At 37.8% G+C, this 18,106-nt stretch overlaps 1 protein-coding gene across 5 annotated transcripts in view; it reads right to left on the bottom strand.

The window, feature by feature from the left end:
- znf804b (zinc finger protein 804B) overlaps positions 1 to 18,106 on the bottom strand; it is a 68,512-nt gene that overhangs the window by 6,691 nt on the left and 43,715 nt on the right. For 4 of the 5 annotated variants that reach the window (XM_081597201.1, XM_081597199.1, XM_081597200.1 and 1 more), the window contains 2 exons: positions 6,500 to 6,637; positions 828 to 958 (listed from right to left, as the gene is read on the bottom strand). In XM_081597201.1, coding sequence (XP_081453327.1) covers positions 828 to 958; positions 6,500 to 6,637 — 269 coding nt within the window. Of the gene's footprint in view, positions 1 to 812; positions 959 to 6,499; positions 6,638 to 18,106 lie in introns of all 5 variants that reach the window. The other variant, XM_017309727.2, reaches the window with a different exon arrangement.

Here is an 18,106-nt window from a genome sequence, read left to right as displayed (position 1 = left end):
TGTTTTAACAAATCGTCAGCCTAATGGCATAATTGCCTAAGTCCCAATTAAAAAAAATAATACTTAGGCGATTATGCTATTAGGCTAATGAAATGCAATTTGAAGCTATGAAAAATGAAAGATGCAAATAAAAAATTTAAATATGCTCTGAACCCAGAATAAATTTACCAGCCTTCACTAACGGACTCACAAGATGATTCATGTTATGGACAGAAATATAAAGACAAACATTTTACTATTATTGTGTACATGGCATGGTATGTGCTATTACTGTAGCACAGAGGCTGATACTGATGCAATCTCAAGAGATTAATCTGACATGAATAACAAACACAAAAGTGAAAAAAGTTTTTCTTTCATATCAATGTCATCCACTTATTTCATCTGCTTCTGAACCCCTCCAATTTAATAGCAAAGAAAATAAGCACAATCAAGATGATTATTAAGCAACGTACACTTCCAAACCCGCAGGCAAGTTTCATTTATACACTTTGTTCGCCAATATCATTAATTGTAAGTTGTTCCACTCCTCGTCCTCCTAAAAAAAACCAAAAAAAAACTGCTGCATCTCCTTCACCTACAAATCATCCACTCTCCACGTGTCAGCAAGAATGTGTCTTTATGTTATATTTACTTCACCTGTGGCCTATCTAGGCCAGCTGAGTGCTCTCAAATCTGCGCTTGCATCCATCAAGTCTAAGAATCGTTGACTGGATGTGACGCACTCTAACCCCTCTGGACTCCTGCCACTGGTCTCATTACACACAGACTGCTGCAGTTGGACAGACACACACAAACACACGCAAACGCACATTCCTCCCGCTCACCGCTGGCTTTCTTGCTGCAGCTGTGCGAGTTGGTGAAGACGCCTGAGAGCCTTCTCTTGTTTGCGCTGGTCCTTCCATGATTTTGAGGCCACGTTGCGAACAAACTCTCTGTGCTGCAGTTCCTTTAACCTCTGCGGGAAGCGGACAAATAAAGGGGGTGGGTGATAGGGGAGGAATGAAGATGACAGAGGGAAAGGAGTGCGAGAGAAATTAGTTTTAGAGGTTCTCTGCATGCAGCTGTCTTTCAAAGCTGTCAGTGAGCTCTGTTTGCAGATGTTCTCCCCCAAAGCTCATGGGCAATTAACTTCATTCAGCTTGGGGGAAAAAATGTTTTTTTCCTTTAACACTCAGCTTGAGCCCAAAACACTACCAAATAGTGAAGTGCGCCCTACAGAAGCAGTTCACAAGAAGGAGTCACTGATGCTGTTTCTGGGCCTTTTTTCGACTTTAGCTTGTATTTTACTCGCTTTAAACCAACCGCACAACTTTACATGAAATAATCAGCCACCTTGCAGCTCAGTTTAAGAAAATTGCTCCACTGATTTACTGCTTTGGAAACAACCACAAATATTTTAGTTGTTCTCAAAAATGCCTCTCAAAAATTTTAATAAAATGACAATTGAAGTCCACAACTGTAAAATAAAAATAGATGGCAAATCCAGAATAAAAATTTTTATGAAAAGCAGAACAAAAATGACATTCAACTGAAGCTAACTCAGATGTAAAGTAATCCAGCAGGAGCACAGCAGAACAGCAGCGCTTTGTTCCCTTAAAGTCTTGACATGTTTTGGTATTTTATTTTCTAAGAAATTCATTTCTTTTCTTTTTGATGGTCTGCTGTGAGGATTTTTCACGGTGTGCTTCTTTATTGTTTTTTGCTTCATAATGCCACCTTACTTTGACCGCAACACAGACATTGTAGATCTGCTGACCATAATTTAAGGGTGGTAAATGATTACTTTTTTTGGTGAAAACTAATGTTTAATTTTTGATGCAGAGCCAGTTACATACAGTCCATATCAAATCAGGTATAACACAATGTAATCAAACCTACTTTATCATGAAATCACGAATGGCAACAGACCAACTGTAGTTATGCTAAGATTAAATAAATACTAAATAACTGACTTCTAAAGTTAACTGGTTGCCCTAAATTGTATCAAAGTGAAAGTCTTGTATACTTGAAGCTTAATTAAATTATTTGTAAAAAATAAAAATAAATAAAAGCATGTATCCTTTTTTCTGCTTTTTGATTAGAACTACTTTGTGATGGTCTTTAAAATTGAATTCCAACAAAATACATTGAAGTTTGTGGCTATAACATGACAAATTATATAAAGAAAAGAGTTCCTTCGTTTAATTTTTCCCCTGAGGAGAGAACAGTATTCTCATTATACGATTAGCTTACCTAAAAAAAGAAAGTAAATGGTTTACCTTCACACGCGGACAGCCTACATCAGGCAGTGAAACTCTAAAAGGTCACTATGCTCCATAATGCATTTTAAAGCCATATCGGAGAATCCAAACTGTTTTTGGAGGGGAAGACGTAATTTGTTCAGTGCTCTTAGAGGAGGAAAAAAAAAAAGATATGCTTGCTTAAAATGTTATGGCGTCAGGTTTTCAGTGTTTTTACAGATTGTGAAGGGCTTAAAATAGACTCCTTCATTATTCCTGCACATTGAATAAAAGTGCTAAAGGGGAACAAGTGACTTACAATGTTTTGCCAAAAGGGCTTTGACAAACAGTTGTATGTGGGAGTGAGATGAGGCATCATCTCTGCTTGTTTGATAATGTCAAACACGGATAAAAGAGGCATTTGGGGGTGAGGAGATTGGAGAGGGTGGGGGGGCAAAATTAAGTGTTTTTTATTTTTTTCTAATGTGGTAGGTCAATTAACTTGGTCATATCTATGTGGGTGATGCTGTGTGTTACAAGATTGTGTGTTTATACAAGGGTATTTATGTGGAGCTGTAGCAATGGGTGCACTGGTTCTTCCAGGGAAACAATGATTCATGCCCCTCACTCCGGTTTCCTTTTCTGACATGCTTTAATCCTTCTTTTATCCATGCTTGGCAGGTGTGTGTGTGCACAGACTTTTTGTCTCCTTGTACGTTTGAAGGGTAGGGATGCGACTCAGGAGTTTGGGAATAGATGCAACCTTGTGCACTGCTTTTTCTCTTGCTTTCCAGTATATTTTATTTTTTCTTCCCTGTGAACTCAGGGTTTGTTTACCTCATATATTTGTGAATTGAATGTTGAGGTGTAATTTCCAACAGGATTACGCCAGATGTACTTTTAGATTGTGTTACACTTATTATCTGCCCATACAATACGTGTCGCACACATGCACTCATCAGATTAGCTCCTCACTCATCAGATTTATTTATATACTCACTCATTTTTTGCAAGCTGGATCTAATGCAGGAACTGACAGTTGTCAGGTTAATCTCAGCTGAGTCTTACACAAGCTGGTGTCTTTTTACATTATCGAGTGATGCTTAACCTCCCACTCTGCGCTCACTGAGGATAGCTGTATGCGTGTGCCACTAGGACTGCGGGTTTTAGATCTCTGATACATGTGGATGCCTGAGCGGTGCGGATGTTCGTCATTTGTGTGGCTGTGAGCGGTTATGATGCCAAGCTTATTCTGTGGGTATTATTAATCATGCTGAATTAAAGAGGCGTATATGATGAACGACTGTGGTTAAAAAAAAAAAGAAGCAAGAGAAGAGAAAAGATCGGAGTTTCTGCACTAATACTGTTTGTAGCAATCATTAATTTAAACAGACCAGTCTGTGAGAGAACAAATATATGAGGACAAATACCTAATGCTCTTCTCTTATAAAAACAAAGCATGTAAACTAGTACTTTGCAAGCACAGAGTCCTTTAGTAATCAGTAGAATCCAATGAAATCTATTGAGAACTAAAATAGACAAAGAAGAGAAAGAAAGTAAGGTGGTTAAAGAAAAAACTAAAAACCTACAGCTGATGGACAATTTTAAAACCAACATCTGTTGTTTTCATAAAAAAAGCATATAGATATTAAAAGCAACATTATTACAATTAGTCACGACTTATGTGCAATGCAACATCTGAAAATAAAGCCTACATTTCTATTTTTTCTTTTGATTAATCTGTTTTTTTGCAATGTGCTTCTGGAATTTTCCTCAACTTAAAAAAATGCACAAGATTTACAGGAAGTGGTAAGGACAAATGAGTACTTTTTTTGTTAAAGTCTTTGCATAATCATACACTTAATTACACAACCTTTTGTTCATTAAAGCAGCGACTGATGGGAAACCTTTAGGAGTTTTTGTGGAGGTGGAGCTCCAACATCTCCAACATCTTTAGTATCTCATTTTTTTTGTTCACTCCTCAACTGGGAAAAAAAAACCCCGTTTTGTAGTTGCTATAACTCTAAAGGTTAACCTTGAGTCTCTTTGCTCTCCAATAAAAACGTCTCATTGCTTCTTTTAGCCATCTGGCTGAGGTATGTCACCTTTCTAACTTCTGAAATAAATTAATATGCACAGTGATGGAACTCAAGGATTGGGAAAAAAATTACACAGTGGAACCATTTAGGCACATACATATTACTGGTTTTTGTCTCTTAAAGAATTTGTTTGCATCATCAAACTTCAAATTTGACAAATTCATTTCAAATACTTCTCCTGGTCCAGAATTTTAGATGTGTACTAATGTTTTATGTTTATGTTAATTTGTATTTGTTTTGTTTTGTCAACACGTTTAAGAAATGCTCAACTATGGATGAGTCAAAGTTGGTTCCAATCCACTTGGAGAACATAAGGGGTGGTTCTGGAAGGCATTAGAGGAGACATGCTAATAAGCTGATTGCTTTTTTTTCCCCCAAAAAAATAAATGCAATGCATAAAAGATCAATGCATATAATCAGCAGTAAAGACCAATAAGGCCCTGCATTCAGACATATTTACCCTGGAATCGATGACTAGAAAAAGAAGACAAAGCAAACGCAATCAGCTTCCATTCACCAAAGCCAATACTCCTGCAGGGAAACTGTCTTCAGCTAGAATTTCATCTGTTGTCTGCTCTGCAGGCAGAGTGTACATGCATCCTCTTATTTCTGCATGTGTGTGTGTGTGTGTGTGTGTGTGTGTGTGTGTGTGTGTGTGTGTGTGTGTGTGTGTGTGTGGAGGTGTGTGTGTCCGTGTGTGTGTTCACACAGCACCCCTAGCTGCTGTCAGCTCAGTGCCGCATGCAGCTCGTTTCATGTGCCTGCCGTCGGCTAAAACAAAGCATTAACATTGGCCTGCAGTTGCCTCAATTCATTTCCAAAGAACAATGACAGAGGAGGAACGGCCCCTACTCAATGTTTATTTCATGATGCACAGTGTGGGCGTTCAGAAGTGGGAAGCGCTTTGGCTTGGTTGAGAGATCGCCTTGTGTTTGCGGACAAGTGTACAAGGGTAAGTGCATGTCTGAGCGCTTTAGCGCGCAAGTATATGCCTTGGCATGACAACAGATAGCTTTAGGAGAATGGGCTATCAGCAGAACCTTCAGCTTGTTAGTCCAAACTGGAGGTGAAATGGATGTAGAAGGAGGAGAAAACCTTTGTCTAATGGTCCTCTGGCTTCAACTTGTCCAAATCAGAATAACAAAGCTATGCTTTAACCACGATTAACAACGACATGGTATACTTTACAATGATCATTTATTTTTTCAAGAAAGCATAAAGTGAGGGAAGAATAAATAAAAAGCATTCTCGTGTACTAGATGCATAGCAATTAGTTGTTAGGGCAGAAGGGAATATTCTTGTGGCTTAAGAACTTAACATATAATTTTTGTATTCCAGTTGTTCTGATAACTGTTTATTTGTCCATTGCTTGAACTATTTTTCATTCAACTTTAACAGTTTTCTCTTTGGTGCTCTTCTGTTTTTTTTCCAGCTCAAGTTCATCACAAGAGAAGACTAAAGTTTTCTCTTTGTGTTCTGCAGGAAATGGGACAAACCAGCAGAGTGATTATGAAAGACAGTGAAGAGCTGGATCTCGGTTAAAGGACCAGTTCATAAAATAAGACTGGGATTTATGCAAAAAATGTGCTGAAGTTGGAGTTGCCCTTTTTTGTAAGCAGCTATACAACGGAAGCCCTGTAAACAAGAGACGCATTGATGGATGGAAAGTAAAGACTGTAGTGTGATGTGCTTTAGACCTAAAGGGGATTAATTTTTATATAAAGCAATAGCTTAATGGTTTTTTCCTGTTAAAGGGTTGAAAATTTGAGTTATCAAAAATATTTCAATAAAGTACAGTTAAAAAAGTATTTCTGATATGGCAAGATTAAATCTTGTATGTTTTTGATGCATCAACTTTATACTTCATTCTTTTTGAGTTCTTTCATCAGAGAAAATCTTGTACTTGATTAATACAAATATAAATCCAAGGAATAAATTCTGTAACATTTTGTATAGCAGATGAGAGAAAAAAGCGCTACAGTTGTCACACTCTTTCTGCTGGGAAACAACCAATTGGGCAGACTGTCATAGTAATAATAGCACAGCTTTCCATCAGCATGTAAAAATGCTATAGTAACACATCCAAATTCTACTCTAGGAAATCAAAAAAAAATGCCGTTTGTTTGTCTATATGTTGCCAGATCAAGTGCAAGTGTTGTCAGGTGCATCTTTCTGTACCTGCTTGTGCGCATGGTCGTAGGAGTTGATGTGGTTGTCAAACTCCTGATGTCGCAGGTACTGCTTGTCACACAGTTCGCAGTAGAAAAGCGATTTCAGATCCTCGACCGAGCAACCCAAAGCCCTCTCCGTGCACTCCTGGAGGGAGAAAGATAGAAACGTTCAAAATGAGAGCGTAAGGGGTTAGAGGGGCATAGAGAGCGAGAAGTGGAGCGAATGGCAGACTGTTATCCATTTACAGCGAATCTGCATCCCAGAGACATCAGCAATAATAGCCTCTACATGAGCTCTGCATAAAACTGTTAAACGACATCCTATTAAAGAGAGTTGCCTTTACTGGCACTGCTGGAGGCTGAGCAAAGACGCTGAATCCCCATGCTTATGGCAGCTTGAGCCTGGGGGTAGACATTTAACAGCCACAATAATATTAAACCTCCGTATGTACCGTGATGGCAAATACAGAGAGTCCGACTGTGGAGGAAATAACATTGGGAAGACAGGAAGCATAGCCATCTGAATGGTACAATTTAGACTTTTGTACAGCGGGAAAATCTTGGATATGAAGAAAAAAAGTTTCAATGCACACAAATGGGTAGGCAGAATAGCACAAGGACAGACATACACACAGTCACACATGTGCTGTGTAAATGGCGTATGGACCCGAGGGGATAAATTGCCTGTCTGCATCCTCGCATCAGCCAGCAGGCCTTCTTGGACCCAGAACCTTGCACAGTGCTGTCTATGTACAATAGGTGTGTGCACTTGTGTACTGCTGTGTCTGAGTGTGTATGCATGTGTTGAGGTGTGTGTGCATTCATGCCATGCTCTGCTTCAGAATGTAATTTCCCTGAGGCTAGGGGCTGCCAATAAACACTATTGAATTCTGTTCTACACTGACATGATGGGAATTTAATTTGAGGTTGTCACTTCTTTCTCTCATTCTGCCCTTTTTCCTTCCCTCTGTCCATTCTCTTCCTCCTCACATTCCCCAGTTTTTTTTTCTTTTTACGCTCCTCCTTTCAGTCAATTAATTTTTTTCTTTACTTCACCTCTTCCTTTTATTTGCTCTGTTTCCATGTTTCCTACTTCCGGGTGCTCTTCTTTTCTGTTTGTGAAGGCCTGGGTCATTCAGTGATAGATTCTTTTGACACCAATTGACTTCAGTAAACACCAGTTCAGACTCCAGAAATTGGGCACAGTTATGTACCAAAAATATTTTGTACATGTGAAGCAATCCTTGTTACCTTGTAGAATAAAATGCCTGAGAAAGATGGGTTTGTGTATTTCTAGAGAAGCATGTATGAGTGTTCAAACAACTTGTGTTTATGATGTAATCCTGTGTGAGTCTCTGTCTCAACCTGATTAAACACCTCAAGAGGATGAATCAAAACAGCTTATGTTGCATTTGTAGATGGGGCTGATCCAATTGGATATCAGTCTTAGACTCGATACTGAGGTCACTTTTGGATTGGATATCGGACTGAGGCCACCGATCTACCTGCAAATCCAGGCTCCATTGTGTTATGCGACTGTTCAGGTTTCAACTGAGAATACTCTGGAAGTTTAAGCCATTAGTCAAAAAATAGTTGCACTTAAAATGTATATAATCTGATGTTTCAAAGACATAAATGAAAATAAATATATATTTTAAATTTGGCACGTTACTGAAGTTTCAAACTAAGGCAGAGTCAGTTATGGCAGCCTGTAGTGAGTTGACAATCAGTAGCTGCAGAATGTGTCTTGCAGACAAAACACAGGACAGATGTTCGCTATGTATTTTGTGCAAATAGAGTAGCGAAAGTTCTCTGAACTTGCTAGTGACAGAAAGTGGCTTTATTTAGTTTTAGTTTTTAGTTATTTAGTTTTTTATTTTTATTTTACTTTCATCTGCCATAAATCCTAACAGATTTTAAAATATCAATACTATGGAAAACCTTTACCCAAGGTGGGGATGTTTAAAATTTTGAAATTACATTGAGATTGCTGCAAGACATTGCGACCTTAATGGTTCTAGCTATCCAATCTGGCGGGGAAGTGGATGCAGTTCAGAAAGACGGTGCTCTGTGGCTCTGCCTGGCTCACGGCTCAATCTAAGGGTTAGATTATCCTGAGCTATCTCTGTAGCTGTGCTGCTATAAGCTTAGGCTGCTGGCAGACCAACTTATCACTTTTCTTCACTCTGCTACTTCCTTCTACTCTTCAATTTGTATTATTTGCTGTTAATTCATGTTTTATGAACTTTTATGTTTTCTCAGGTTTTTTTTTGTCTCTAATGTAAGCTACGCTGGTTTGGCATTCTGTTTTGGCTGTGGTCCTTTCCTGTTGGAGTATATCGGCTGAAATAATGCTGCCAGCAACTAAATATTCTCTCCCTTATATAAACTTTTTACCTTTCATTAACATATAATTAACTACTACATCTGTCAATCTGTTGCTTTTATGAGTATTCTGCTCTGTATTCTTAAACCCTCAGTCAATCATGGCGGATGGCTGCTTGTACAGAGCCAGCAACTCCTGGAGGTTTCTTGCTTTTAACAGTGAGGTTTTCCTCTCTACTGCTGCTACATACATGCATGGTAGGAGGAATTGCTACAGAGTTAGTGACATAATGCAAGCGATTTGCTACTGTCTACTGCTGGGTTTCCTTAGACAGAAAACTTTTTAAGCTAATTTGAATAATGAACTGAACTTAAACACAGTTTAATAAGTAGAATTAATTGGAATGTACATGATTGAGCAGAATTACTTTTTTATCAAAGTGCCTTTAGATTACGTGTTATGAATTGGTACTGTATAAATAAACTGAATTAAGTTGAACAGAATTTTCTTAAACCTTAAATTCTCAGGTATTACATTCTGCAAAGCTACAAAGCTTAAGTACAAAATCCTCTTTTTTGCCACAAACAAGAACACCTACACACATTTTATCAATTTCTTTATAACCGAATACGCACAATACGCACACATCATGGTAAAGACAGCTTGATTCTTGGTAGGATCAAGTTGTTGGTCAGTTTCTTATACACATAATGGGTGAAAAGAAGGGGTGGACTGACAGGACTCTTTCAGACTGAAATCAACCCTGGTGGAACTGACACATATCGATCTTTTATCTCTTGAAGTGTGTATGTGTGCGCCACGATATTGATCTGACCTGCAAGCTTAAGTCACTTCCAGGAAATGATCCAATCACAGAGAGCAGCCTTCACATTAGACAGACGGCAGTGATGAGGTAGAAACAATGCATGCTTTTGTGCAGATGCATATGTGTGCTTTCTAGAAGTACGTGAATATGATGTATTTTTGGTCTGGCCTTTCCTCGGGACATACTTTAACACCGTCCTCTCACTTCCCTGCATTCTGTCAGGATAATTACTTTTAACAATGAAATATAGAGAGGAGTGTACACACGTGAAAAAAGAAAAAAGAAAAGGTGCGAAGGCATCAAAACAGAAATGTGTGTATATGTGTGTGTGTGGACTCAAGAGTAATTTGTTTGTGTCAGAGGCACCCTGGAAAACCATTTTTCTGGTGTACACCGGAATCAAACATGAGAACTTTAATTGGCTCTGAAGACGCAAACGTCTTGTGATTTCTAACCCTTACCCCGCACGCTGATGCGCTTAAACCCATTTATAGAACTACATCAGCAGTAGGAGCATCCTAACACACACTGAAAGCTTGTCCAATAATACACAGTCTGTCAACCTGAAATGCCAGAGCCAAATTAATCTTGACCTCAATTTTCCTCACTAGTGTAAATCTATTCTCATCTAAGCTACATTGATATATTTGCAGGCTTGAATGGACATCGAATGTGTCATGTTTTCTGATTATTTTTGCAGGCTTCTGAATGTTAATCTGCTTCAATATTACTTGTTTTTTTTTTTCTTATCTGAAGTCTGTCGAGGAAATGACACTTTAATTTCTGAAACTGACATGACTAAGAGTCATCACTGACCCTAACCAAAGTATCTGAAAAGATGCATGTCATTTAATATTTTCAGGTGATGTGTAAAAGAACGGCTCCTGCTTGTTTTACTGAGATAATCAGTCAGTCATTGCAAGCGTTGGCAGGAAACTAATGACACGCAATATATTATTCAACAGCTCACAGAGACAAAAATACGCTGATGTATTTCTGGGAATTTTCATAACTGCAACTGCATTAGCACTATTTTATTTAATTTAAACTAAATTAAGTACAATTTTATTTACATTTTCAGGATTGGTAATCTTTCAATAATATGAGATGTGATGGTGGTTCAGGATATAACTAAACAGAAACTAACTAAAAGATTTTTAGTAAAAATGAAGTTAATTGTGCTGTTAGAGAGGTTAGGAAGATAATTCAGCAGCAGTGAAAAGTAGAAAAACATCATAGTTGGTCATTAGCAAAGGTTTTGACAGTATTTAAAACATGCTAAGGACAAATTTCCACTTATTGTGAAGGATTGTGTTCAACTTAGTATTAGCACCTCGGTTACAGTTGCTTATTTGATGCCGGTGTTGTCAGGGGATGTTGCTTTAACATTTGTGATTATTATCTACAATAATTATAAGTTGCATCATTAAAATTAACTGCATATATTCAAGATGTGCTGTCTTTACATTCTTATTTTATAAAACAAATATCAGGCAAGCGTGTCTGACTCCAGTCTATAAAAGTCTGCATGCTTGTTTTAAATGCTAACGCACCTGAATCAAATGAGTGGTTAATTATGTGGTCCCTGCAGATTTTGGTGACATACAGAAAAGGTAATTCAGCCCTTAACTCAGCTGTGTGGGAGAGGAGACTTATCTGAAACATGTAGGACACAGGCTTTTTATGGCTACTTCATTGTTTGCATGCATTGATGAATGTTTAGATGCTTTTATAAGTGACATTACAGAGATCGTGTATTACAGAAACCACTGGGTCACTTGCCTTTGCACATACATGAACTTTTTTTGACCTACCATTTTTATTACAAAGGCTTTAATATGATGTCTGCCCAGAGACACATCTATTGGATTCCCAGATAGATTGCTGCTCTAGAGGCCAGTGGCAGTGTGCTTTACACCTCTGTCTGTCACTTTGCATTGCACTTGGAGATGTATGGCTTGGATGCAGTTGCTCGGCAATAGTAACACACTCCATCAAGCTCTCTACACACTGTTCCTGAGATAATTTCTTTCCTGAGATACTGTAATTTCAAGGCCGCATGAAGTTGCTCCCACTTTGTTATACCACTAAAAGGTCATGGTGGGATGTTTACTTGCAATGAAACTTTATGACTGGGAATATTTTAAAGGTGGCATCTTAACATGGTATGCTAGAATTCATTGACCCCCCCCAGAGAGCAAGCCAGTCTCTCGCAAATATTTGTAGAAGCAGTCTGCATGTGTGGCCATGGGAGATATAGGAACATGTTAATTCAATGATTTGGAAGGATGATCTTTGGCAATGTAGCGTTTATCTGGACTAAATTAGTGTGTTGGCAGTTTCAGTTTGAGTTTTTTAAAATTTGATCAAATGAGCTAAAGCTGGGAGCTCATACCTTCTACTACTCTTGAGTATTAATTTACATTTTCCACAAATTAACTGTAATGAGACCCTTCTGCCTAAGGTTAGGGAACATTTATAGATTATAACTGTATAGCTTGATTACAATGTAATCTGAACTGTCATATTAAGATATGGCAGAAACAGTCAACAATCAAATAAAAACAATAAAATATAAAAGTAGCATTAAAAATAAAGTGAATAACATTTTTGTCCTTTGGAGGTTTGTTTTCTGCTTTTCAGGTGTTTAGTACTGGTGATATTTTAGGTCAAATATATAACAGTAAATCCTTAAAGGTTTGCAAACTGTGAAGCACCACTGTACGCTAAGCCCTTACAAGTAAAGATGAGGTGTAATCCCTATTCCTTTCCACCCCACGGACTTACAAAAAGGTTTGTGATAAGGATACACAGTATTATGTGTTCTGCCTATCAAAGGGGTCCTTGGGGAAACCTCCAGGCAAAACCGAAGTCATTCATCTCATGAAGTACCATCTTCTTTTATCTCAAAGCCCCAGCTCATATCAGAACCAGAAACCTTTGCTTCATTTGGGAGATAAATGTTCCTCCTTATCTCAGTAGGTTCATCAGCACCAGAGGCATCTTGAACATGGCTCTTTCACCAAGTTAACACAAATGCGCTGATAATCAACATTTAGAGAGGATATGTGCTAAATGCCTGCAACGTATCAGTTGAACTCCAAAGGGCAGGTTTTCATTTCCACAAATGTCTCCTGAAGTATCCAGGAAGCTTGTGCATCAATCCAAAAGTTGACAAAATATATCTCTGGTTTATATATGAGTATCTCTTAGGTCACATGCAGTTGTTAAACAAAAAAAAGATTTAAAAGGTTGTTAAAAAAGAAATACTTGAGAGTTGTAATATCTATCTATCCATCCTTCCTATACTGACATAAAATTGCCTTAATAAAAGGGATGCTTCCAGGCTCAGAATCACACATCAAATGCTTTGCAACATCCAATGTTTCAGAGAATCGTTTAGAAAAATAGTTTAAATGTTGCCAGGCTGAGGTACTGTATCGTCAATTAAATGATCCTGATTATCTGAAAATAGACAGTCTCTGTACTCTGAGCACACAGAGCGATGATATGACCAAATCCATCAAAGTGTTTGATGGAAATTTATTGCAGCTGTTTGTAGATTCCCTCTCGGGTTCTGAATTCGGCATCTTTGTTCTTACACTGCTCAGATCCCCCATTGAGCGGGATCCTGTTTGGGCCCCACTGAGCAAAACCCATGCTGTGGCAATCATCTGTTCTCTTGATACTAATGTCTTATCCTTCAGGATTGTTAGGACTTTCTGTGGCTCTGGCTTCGGCTGCGTCCTCTCCTTCAATGTTTCTAGCGCTGCGTTCCTCACCTGCTGAAAAATATCTAATACACTTCCTTCTTTTCTCTCTTTTATTACAGTTTCCCGATGGTTGATCCGTTTACATTTAACTAATTACATTTTAAAATCTAATTATGTCATTTAATCTTAGCTAACTCTTCAACATCATTTTGACCTTTTAAGATTAGAGATCTTAAAACTTTGAAGAGTCTATAGAATTATCTAACTACTGCATTCTATCCTTGTTGTGAAACTCATCTTGTAGATATCTGATATTGGTGCTGACGGCAGACACTCAGTTTTGTTGATGAAATTGTTCAATGGAATCCTAAAAAAAACTCAAAATCAAGATTGAAAATGGAAAAATCAACAACTCAAAACAGATAAACACATGGCTTAGAAGCTTGGTTGAATCTTAATGATTAATTTGCTGTATCTCTGGTTCCAAAAGTGGGTTTTGAAATCTCCCTCAGAAATCAATCAGTAAAATAAAAAAGCATGTTTATATGATTCTCAACACAATCAAGAAGAAAGAAAACCCCAGCAGAGTATAGCTGTTTGTGCCGTCATGACACCTCTACTCAACTGTATTTCTAACATTGCTTATTGAACAGAAAGGTCACAACTTTTGAGATGCTGTTATTTTGTGGGTTGGGTTTGAAAATCACTGCAGTTTATCACAAACAGTTTTTTGAACTGTAATGTCAACCATTTCTCTTATTGACAGATACAACTGTAGATGTCCGACTCCACCAATTTCCAAGTAACATTTGAACATTTTACAGGAATATAATAATAATACAGACTTAACTAAATGTACCCTTTGGGAAGTCAGTTCACAGTTTTGTTCACTGGGGAAAGTGTAGGAAAGCACACAACTGAATAAGTGGTACGCCTGTGTATCTGTGGTTAGGGGATGTGTAAGCTCTATGAATTTGCTGGCTCTACTTCAGCTCTTTCTGCCTTAAGCATTCTGTATTATGAATAGAGAGAAGATATTTACCTTGATGTCAATAATGCCACAACACACCACTTTTAAAAGTAAGAATGTAACTACAGGCCTTACCCCCCGAATCCTGTATATAAAATAATAATAATTCTGTTCTGTCATGGTTGTCTTTTTAAACAATGAACCTGGTGAATGAGTGTTTTAATAAACAGACCTCAGCAGAGCACAGGAACAGATTTACATAAACAGAGTATCTGACACTGATGCAATTTAGACTGTAACCTTTTGTTTTTACTTCCTGTCTTTCCTGAAAATATTGATAATATCTACACTTCATTTTTTTTGCTTTGACCCCTAAATAGCCTGAGATTCCAATCAGATCTTTTTTATTTAAGGTTTTGTTGGCTCTAGTGGCCTTTATTTGAAGGTAGTTTGACGGGAGAGAGGGGGAAGACATGTGGCAAGTGTCGCCAGGCTGGGAATCGAGCCTGTGACCACTGGCATGAGGACTAGGGCCTCAATGCATGGGTTGTGCTTTTCCCCTGCGCCACCACAGCACTCCCAGATTTTTTTTTTTAAATAGCTCTAAAGAATATAAAATATAAAGAAGTTGTTCAAGCTCAAAAAACACAACGATTGGGAAGCTAAATTTAGCTTTGTAAAATGCTAAATTTAGCATTTTACAAAGCTAAATTTAGCTTTGTAAAGCATGGCTAGCATGGCTAGTCTTCCTTAAGACTAGCCATGCTAGCCTTAAGGAAGACTAGCCATGCTTCACATACCTTCATAGACTGGCTAGTCTTAAGGAAGACTAGCCAGTCTTCCTTAAGACTAGCCAGTCTTAAGGACTGGCTAGTCTTAAGACTGGCTAGTCTTAAGACTAGCCAGTCTTAGCCAGGACTAGGGCTAAGACTAGTCCTGGCTAAGGAAGACTGGCTAGTCTTCCTTAAGACTAGCCAGTCTATGAAGGTATGTGAAGATTTTGGAGCAAAGAAAGTATAAACATCCCCAATTTTTGTCCTTTCTTTCCTTTTTTGTATAATAAAGTTTAACTCCTGGCTTTATATTAAAACAAAAGCGTTTAACATTTATCCTTCGAGTCAGTATCGGTGAGGAAAAAGTGTCGAGTTACCTTTTCTTTTCCAGTCTACATGACTGAGTGAATAAATTGTTATGATTTAATCAATTAAGCCTAAATAAACAATTAACATGGCTCCCACCAGCCAACTACTCTTGAGTTAAATTGCTTCTCTCATCTCACTGGACACTCTCTTGTTGGCTGTAATTAAATATTGAACAGTATTTTTCATGGATTGCTAAACCGACCTTAGAAAAACTGTGAGGATTCGCTCTGGGGTCTGACATGACAGATAGTTACTGCAGCACTGTATTTTGAGAGCATTTTGCCTCCTTAATTTGATGATGTTTGGATGAGACACAGAATGGGGAAAGATCATTAAAACCGTTCCCTAACGCAAATTAGATGTGACTTGAGAAGAGCAAAGCAGTTTTATTTGATGAAGAGAGCAGGGAGGACAAATAGAAAACAACATTTACACCAATTACATGATAAGATATTTCTAGATAAACACAGAATCTCATTAGAGTGTCATTACAAGTAAAAAGATATTCAGAGAGAAGTGGTGAGTACAACTATTTTTTTAGAAGGATGTGGATTTGCGCCTCTCCAGGCTTATTAAATATGCTGGCTTGGACATTCAGGGATGTAACTGATCAGATGGTATAATTGTTAACAGCACCCAAACATGGGTTTTAATTGCATTCTTGGTTCAGTGTTAAATTCAAAACAGAGCAGAACTAGCGAAAAATAGGACAGAACAACACTCATGCATGCATAATAAATGCAGATCCAGAGTTTGGAAGAACACAGCCAATGGTTACAAATTCTCTCTGCTCAAATATAGAAACTTCCACTGAATGAAACTTCTAAAACAGGGGGTAGAAAAGAAAACAGTAAGATCTTTATGAACATTGCAACTTTTGAAGAAGCTATTCTTAAAATAAACTGCAGTTGCAATGACTCTGTGTAAACCCTGAAGTGGATTTGGTATCAATCTAAGATTTAAATGTATGATTTAAGTGTATTTTATATATATATAAAATATATTTTTTTTGTAAAAGCTTGCCGCCAATGCCCTCAATAGTGCTCATTAACCTGGGAAATGAGAAACACCTAGGAGGGTCTTGCAGTTTGTTAGCCACACCGTTGTTCCAGAGAACAGGAATAAAACACAGCTTGACGTTCCACAAGCCAGCATTAACATTGGAGCACAGCCAGCTAGGGCAGGAAGTTATAAAAGTAGAAGTTTGAATCTCATTAACCGTTGCTTCAAAGATTTTTTTTAAATGAATCTTTATTATTCTTTTTATGTCATATGGACAGAATTGAGATGTAGAATTACTGTTGTTAAAAATAAGAAGGGCCCTTAAGCAGATATAAAGTCCACTTACACCTTGGGCTAGACCTCGAAGCAGCTTCAGCTTCAAGCTTTATCCCTGTCTTTTTCTAAAATGCTGGCGCCAGGTGATTAATGATACAGGCTTCCCTTAGATACAAATATTCCCTTTCCATAAATCAAACATTCCTGTTGCTTTAGTTGTAGAATGCAATAAATCTGGCATCAAATTACAAGAACACGTTACATCAGATTCACAATCTTCTTGTAATTCACAATGTCAGATTTAAAGTATAATTCTGTGCCCATTTTTATTACCTATCCAAGTGCTGCAGAAATGCTAGGTGTTGCAAAGATACCTGTTCACATTGGTATTTGCAGGAATTCTCCTAATAGATTGCAAAAAGACTTCAGATGAATTATTTGCTTATCTTAGTGGTGCACAATTAACTGCCACTTGTTCAATTATAATTCAAGAACATAGGTCCTAAATGGTATGAATGCGCTTTTGTGAGGGGCATACACTAGTGTTGACATAGATGTAGAAGTGGCTGTGCATTAAACATGCTTTAATGCACAGCTACCAATTTAAATGTCAATTCACCAAAAGCAGTCATGAAAAGCTTGCTCCTCCCAAACCCTTCATTTTTGTGGTATTAATGCTTTCATTGTTAATGTTTCCTTCGACACATTAACAATAATCTGTTGGTGGGATGTTAGTTTCCAAATGGTCAGGATGCAGTGACACCTAGCAGCTTTTTATTCAAATGCCTGCTGGACTATAAGCTGTTTACAGGGAGCTGTTGTAATAATTGGCTGTTAAATAAATGGAATATACTGACTCCATTTATTTGCTGCATAGGCACTGGTTGCATACCTGCTCGTGTATCATTACTGTTCAAAAAAATTCAGACCCAGAACCAGGCACTTTAGCAGGTGACATTTTGAGTAACAGCATAGCGTCACTTTGCTTTGGATAGAAAAATATGTCTTTCATTATCTTGTAAATCAAGACTGAGCTGAAAGGAATGAGAAAAAACATATGAGAAGAGTCTGACAAACGCAACCTGTAAACAAGAGACATTTGTCAATTCACAGAACTTCTAATTACCACTACGCCTTCTGAGAACAATTCAATAAACTATTCACAACTGTTTATCAAGCTCAATTAAGTCTTTAATTATCTCCACCCTCAGCACTGTAATGAATAGAAACAACTCCATCTAAAGCGACGACAAAACCGTCTCCGAGCGCATTTGCTGTTTCCCCCCCACCTGCCTCTAAAGCGTTCCTCTGATACTCTCTGTCAGACACATTTATTCACGCAAGTGGAGAGGCTGTGAC

Source organism: Poecilia reticulata, chromosome 16, assembly GCF_904066995.2.
Source record: "Poecilia reticulata chromosome 16, P_reticulata-male-v2, whole genome shotgun sequence".
Lineage (NCBI taxonomy): Eukaryota > Metazoa > Chordata > Actinopteri > Cyprinodontiformes > Poeciliidae > Poecilia > Poecilia reticulata.
This window is presented reverse-complemented; position numbering and strand designations above follow the sequence as displayed.